At 41.0% G+C, this 5,580-nt stretch overlaps 1 protein-coding gene across 1 annotated transcript in view; it reads right to left on the bottom strand.

Moving 5' to 3' along the window:
- The window catches only part of LOC102428059 (ERO1-like protein beta), a gene marked incomplete at its 5' end in the record, with an annotated part of 18,257 nt that extends 13,503 nt beyond the window's left edge, over positions 1-4,754 (bottom strand). The window contains 4 exon segments of the mRNA XM_023748976.1: positions 215-490; positions 696-769; positions 2,679-2,761; positions 4,704-4,754. Of these exon segments, the coding sequence (XP_023604744.1) occupies positions 215-490; positions 696-769; positions 2,679-2,761; positions 4,704-4,754 (484 nt within the window).
- Positions 4,755-5,580: the final 826 nt, after the last annotated feature.

Genomic DNA, 5,580 nt, shown 5'->3' with positions numbered 1-5,580 from the left:
CAGACAATTACAAAACAATTAAACAGAGAGGGAGGGACAGCAGCTGGCCCGTAAACCGCTGAATTATTGAAAAAGCTACTATTCGATCTGTAGGGATCACCTTCCCTGTCACGTAACGACAGGACACGAAGGCAGAGAGGGCTGTGGGTGTGTTCCGGGAACCCGGGTGGACCTTTAGAATTTCTGTTTTAACCCAGTGATTTAGATAAGTGACACAGCACGCCAAGCGACTCGTAAGAGTAAAGATAAAGGCCTAATGAAGGACTTAGGCCTACTTCCCACAATTCTTGGGAATAGTCTCCTATAGATAAAAGGTTCAGAGTCACCTCAATTGCCTTCTGTAAAAGGAGTGGCAGTGACTGAACACAGGCTTTGGGTTCAGTCAGATCCGGGGGGAAGCCCCGTCCCAGCCTCTTGCTCCCGTGTGACCTTGGGCAAGTCACTCGGTCTCTCCGAGACGGTCTCCTCAGACAGGAAGTGACCACACGTCCTAAGAGAAGACAGCTGTGAAGGCCAGGGTCATACACAGAGGGCACGGGGTTGGGACACAGGCTCACAACAGCAGCCATTATGGATAAAAGGTCCACAGAGCAACATGCAGCATCAGAGACCTACAACTGCTGACATTCTGATTGATTTCAATGTCTTGGAAAAAGGTTCAAGAATAATTTAAATACAGGAGTTGATTTTATTACCGTCAAGTTCACAAAAGTGATCCTGTGAGTCATCGTATCTCGCCCAGTCAATGAAAGCCTCTTTGCTCTGATTGCTACGGGAAGGAGGGATAAAAAAGAAAAGGATTAAACTTGGGAGTTGAAAATGACAACACTGTTTTCTAGTGTAATTAAAAACAGATAACCTGAGGCCACTGCTTTATTAGTTAGATGGTGTCACAAATTCAGTTAGTGGTCACATGCAGGATGATGGAAGTTACATGAAAAACATATATCAATATGAACTTCCACAGATATTAACTGCTAGTGTGCATCAAAAAAACATGCCCACGGAAGCTCATGGTAGCAGTTTATCTAAGTAAAAAATGTAAAACAAACCCTAACTGGTTTGGCTCAGTGGATAGAGCGTCGGCCTGCAGACTCAAGGGTCCCAGGTTCGATTCCGGTCAAGGGCATGTACCTTGGTTGTGGGCACATCCCCAGTAGTGGGTGTGCATGAGGCAGCTGATCGATGTTTCTCTCTCATCGATGTTTCTAACTCTCTATTCCTCTCCCTTCCTCTCTGTAAAAAATCAATAAAATATATATATTTTTTAAAAATGTGAAACAATCTAAATGCCCATCAGGAGGGGGATAAGTAGGTAAAATGAGGTATATTTATATCATGAACACTATTCATCAGTCAAAAAAATGAGATAAGTCTCCATGTTTAACATGGATAGATCTAGAAAGCAAAATGTGTGGTGTGAAAAGAAAACTTGCAGAATGTGAAATATAATATTGTGTCATTTACAAAAAGGAAAAATAAAATTGTCTGCACAGAACCATACATATATGTGATAAAAACATGGCCTGGGTAGACACCAAATGCATGACGTAGTTACCGCTAAGAAAGAAGGAAAGGAAGCAGGATTGTGGGCTAGCAGTGGGGGATTCTAATATCTTGGCTATTTCTCTTTTCTTAAAAATAGTTGCAAGAGGTAGAAAATGTTAATATTTATTCATTTGGAGTGGAGGATATATAGGTATTTATTATATCATCCTTTCTACTTTTCTATATTAAAGTTTCTCTTTAAATAAATACTATAAATGAAATTGCTAACTTTATTGTAAACAACAATTATAATATATATGTGTGTGTATGTGTGTGTGTGTGTGTGTGTGTGTGTATATATATATATATATAACTCTAGAGTTATATATATATATAACTCTAAACAAACAGGAAAATTAAAAAGAATTTCTGTAACATTCCCTTCCCCACTCACTACATATGTTCAGTCACTTTACATTGCATAACCTGAGGCTATGTACAAATTATTTATGTTGGCCCTCAAAAGCGGGTTTGTACTTAGAGCAAATAAGGAAACCGCAACAGAAAAAACATCTATGAAATTTAATGGTTAATATTAACCTTTATCATTCAAAATGTAACAGATAAATGGAAGTGCTATTTACAGAAGACTGAGAGGTTCCAGTTCCTTTTCCCATAATAATCAGGAAGAACAGACTCAGCACGCCACTAGCAAGCTTAGATTTTTACTTTGTAAGAGAGGCACTATTGATGATTTAGAGATTTCAGGGCAAATCAGCCAAGAAGAGGAAGCAAAGCCTGTAATGGAATTTAGGATAAAGAATACTTTCTTCCTTTAAAAGTTAGTTGAGCCCTGGCCAGTTTGGCTCAGTGGATAGAGCGTTGGCCCGAGGACTGAAGGGTCCCGGGTTCAATTCCAGTCAAGGGCACCAACCTCGACTGCAGGTTCCCTGGCCTGGTTGGGGTGTGTGCAGAAGGCAACCAATCAGATGTGTCTCTCTCACGTCGATGTTTCTCTCTGTCTCTCCCTCTCCCTTCCACTCTCTCTAAAAATCAATGGAAAAGTATCCTCTGGGTGAGAATTAACAAAAATAAAACAATTAGTTGAGACGTTGATGTTTTTACAGCACAAGAAAAACAGGAGATTGTTGATATGAACATAATAATTTTAATACTAAAACAAAACTTACCTCAATGTGCTGTTAATTGCCCCCAGTTTGCTGGCTTGCTCACAGTCTTCAAATTCTTTGGTATTGTTGGCCACTTTCAAGTACTGAAAGGAAGTTCACCATAAACAAGTTTTAGTGAAAAATCATTCCCTTCCTCTTTCTTTATTTCTGGCTCAGCTGGCAGAACAGTCAGTCTCCCAATGACGAGATAACACTAACTATAGCTACATCCTATTATTGAAAGAAGTAAGAAACACAGATGAAAACGAGTCACAGATTTCTACCTAATTAGTAAGCAAAGACATGGAAAACAGTCAGCAAGCTGGCGAGGATGTGCACTGAGAAGCCCTCGGGGGAACGTGTCCGACCACACGGATCAGGAGCTGCAGGACAGCATGACCCTGGACCAGGAGTCCCTCCGCGGACACCTGTCCAGAGCAACAGTGACAAACAGAAACAAGAACGATGCACAGCCGAACCGGTTTGGCTCAGTGGATAGAGCATCAGCCTGCGGACTCAGGGGTCCCAGGTTCGATTCCGGTCAAGGGCATGTACCTTGGTTGCGGGCACATCCCCACTGGGGGGCGTGCAGGAGGCAGCTGATCGATCTCTCTCATCGATGTTTCTGGCTCTCTGTCCCTCTCCCTTCTTCTCTGTAAAAAATCAATAAAATATATTAAAAAAAAAAAAAAAGAACGATGCACAGCCACTTTCCAAGTTATCTGCACCATCTTGGGTGCTGAGATAGCAACCCCAGGGCCGCAGTCTTATTTCTACTACAGACCCAGGGAAACCTACGTGGTACACAATGAGACAGAAGACAGAGATGTTAGGGCATCGCATCGCTGTGTGTAACAGCAAAAAACAAAGACAGTTGAAATGACCATCAATACAGAACATGAGATAGTCATACAACTGAATATCATGCAGCTGTTAAAAGTGAACTAAGACGACATATCAATGGAGACAACATTTAAAAAAGCATAATGCTCAGTAAAAACACAGACTGAAGCCCTAGCCGGTTTGGCTCAGTGGATAAAGCCTTGGCCCGAGGACTGACGGATCCCTGGGTTCAATTCCGGTCAAGGGCACGTACCTAGGCTGCCTGGCCCTGGTTGGGGCAAGTGCAGGAGGCAACAAATCAATGTGTCTCTCTCACATCGATGTTTCTCTCTGTCTCTGTCTCTCCCTTCCACTCTCTCTAAAAATCAATGGGAAAATATCCTTGGGTGAGGATTCACAAAACACACACACACACACAAACAAATAGACTGAAACAATGTATTAACCTGAAGAAATATAAAAATATAGTATTTAAATCTTTTAAGATGTCATAAAAAAGCTCTATACATGCTGTGGACACATGTACAATAAAGTATGAAAATAAAAAGTATCACAGAAGGATACGCATCAACTTCAGAAAAGTGTTCAGCTCTGGGGAGGGAGGACCCGGAATGGGGGTGGGAAGGAGTCCAGAAGGACTGTCTTTATACTGTTTGTTTGTTTACTTGAAATCTGAAACAAAAATAATAAATAAAAGAGTGTGAACGTGAACAAAAAACCTAGTAAGGGAGAGAGCCGGAAGAAAGTGGAGAAATAACGCATTACAAGGAAGCAGAGAGGAGGGCCTGAGGACCTTCACGTGTCCATGCCATCGTGGAAAACGACAGGTGTACTGTGTCTAGACACACGTGAGTGACACAGTAAATCAGGCATGCTCAGAAGAGGAAAAGGTGATCTTTAATAAAGAGGCATTTTAATAAAGAAGCATCCATTCCCTGCCCAGCCAGCACGGCTCAGTGGTTGACTGTCGACCTATGAACCAGGAGGTCATGGTTTGATTCCTGGTCAGGGCACAGGCCCAGGTTGTGGGCTCCATCCCCAGGGTGGGACGTGCAGAAGGCAGCCGATCCATGAGTCTCTCTCACTCTCTCTCCCTCTCCCTTCCTCTCTGAAATCAATATACATCGTGCGCTCTTCTGCACCCCGCCAGCAGTAAGCATGTTGTCCCATGTAAAGAAATAGGCAGCGAAGAAGACGACTCACCTTGTTCGAAATCCCAGCTTTAATTCCGACGGGAATTTTACTCTTAAAAGAACAACAAAAATTTTAAAATTTCATTTTTTTGAGATTTCTTCACAAACTAGTAATGCTATTGATCTACTAGAAGGGCTATTTTATTCCATAGGAGAAAACGCACTGTCGTTCAAACACTGTAACTATACTACCTCTTTGAGGTGAAAGGTGAGGAGTTACACCAATGTAGACTCTAAGTCATAGGATAGAAAACTGAATGACACACACAAAATCCAAGCAGCAAAACAACTCTAACGTACACTCTCAACGCAGTATTTAATAGTTTGTACAATTTTTAGGTTTATAAAATGACTAGATCTCTTTTTCCATAAACGTTCTTACCCCAAAAACAGAAGTTTTAAAAATTTCAAAATTTCTGAAATAGTTATGCTCAATTTTTATTTCTGCTCTAAATGGACACTTACAGTTTAGGCAATTTTGGGTTAATGTAGATGGCAAGAGTAAGTTCTCTGGCCCATATTTTACCTAGAGTTTACCAATAGAAGAACTGCATGTAGGTTCAGCTTTTTTCTTAAAAAGTCAATAATACTAATTTCCTAATTTGACTAATTATGTTGTGGTTAGATAAGAGAATAATCTTGTTTTTAAGAAAATACATACTGAAATATTTAGGGATAAAAGATCATGTTTGTAACTTATACATATATTTTAATATATTTTTATTGATTTCAGAGAGGAAGGAAGAGGGAGAGAGAGATAGAAACATCAATGATGAAGAGAATCACTGACCAGCTGCCTCCTGCACTCCCCTATGGGGTATTGAGCCTGCAACCCAGGCATGTAGCCGTGACCGGGAATTGAATCGTGACCTCCTGGTTTATAGGTC

The sequence above is a fragment of the Myotis lucifugus genome, unplaced genomic scaffold, assembly GCF_000147115.1.
Source record: "Myotis lucifugus unplaced genomic scaffold, Myoluc2.0 scaffold_2219, whole genome shotgun sequence".
Taxonomy (NCBI): Eukaryota; Metazoa; Chordata; class Mammalia; order Chiroptera; family Vespertilionidae; genus Myotis; species Myotis lucifugus.
The sequence above is the reverse complement of the archived record's forward strand: the minus strand, read 5'-3'. Positions and strand labels throughout refer to the sequence as shown.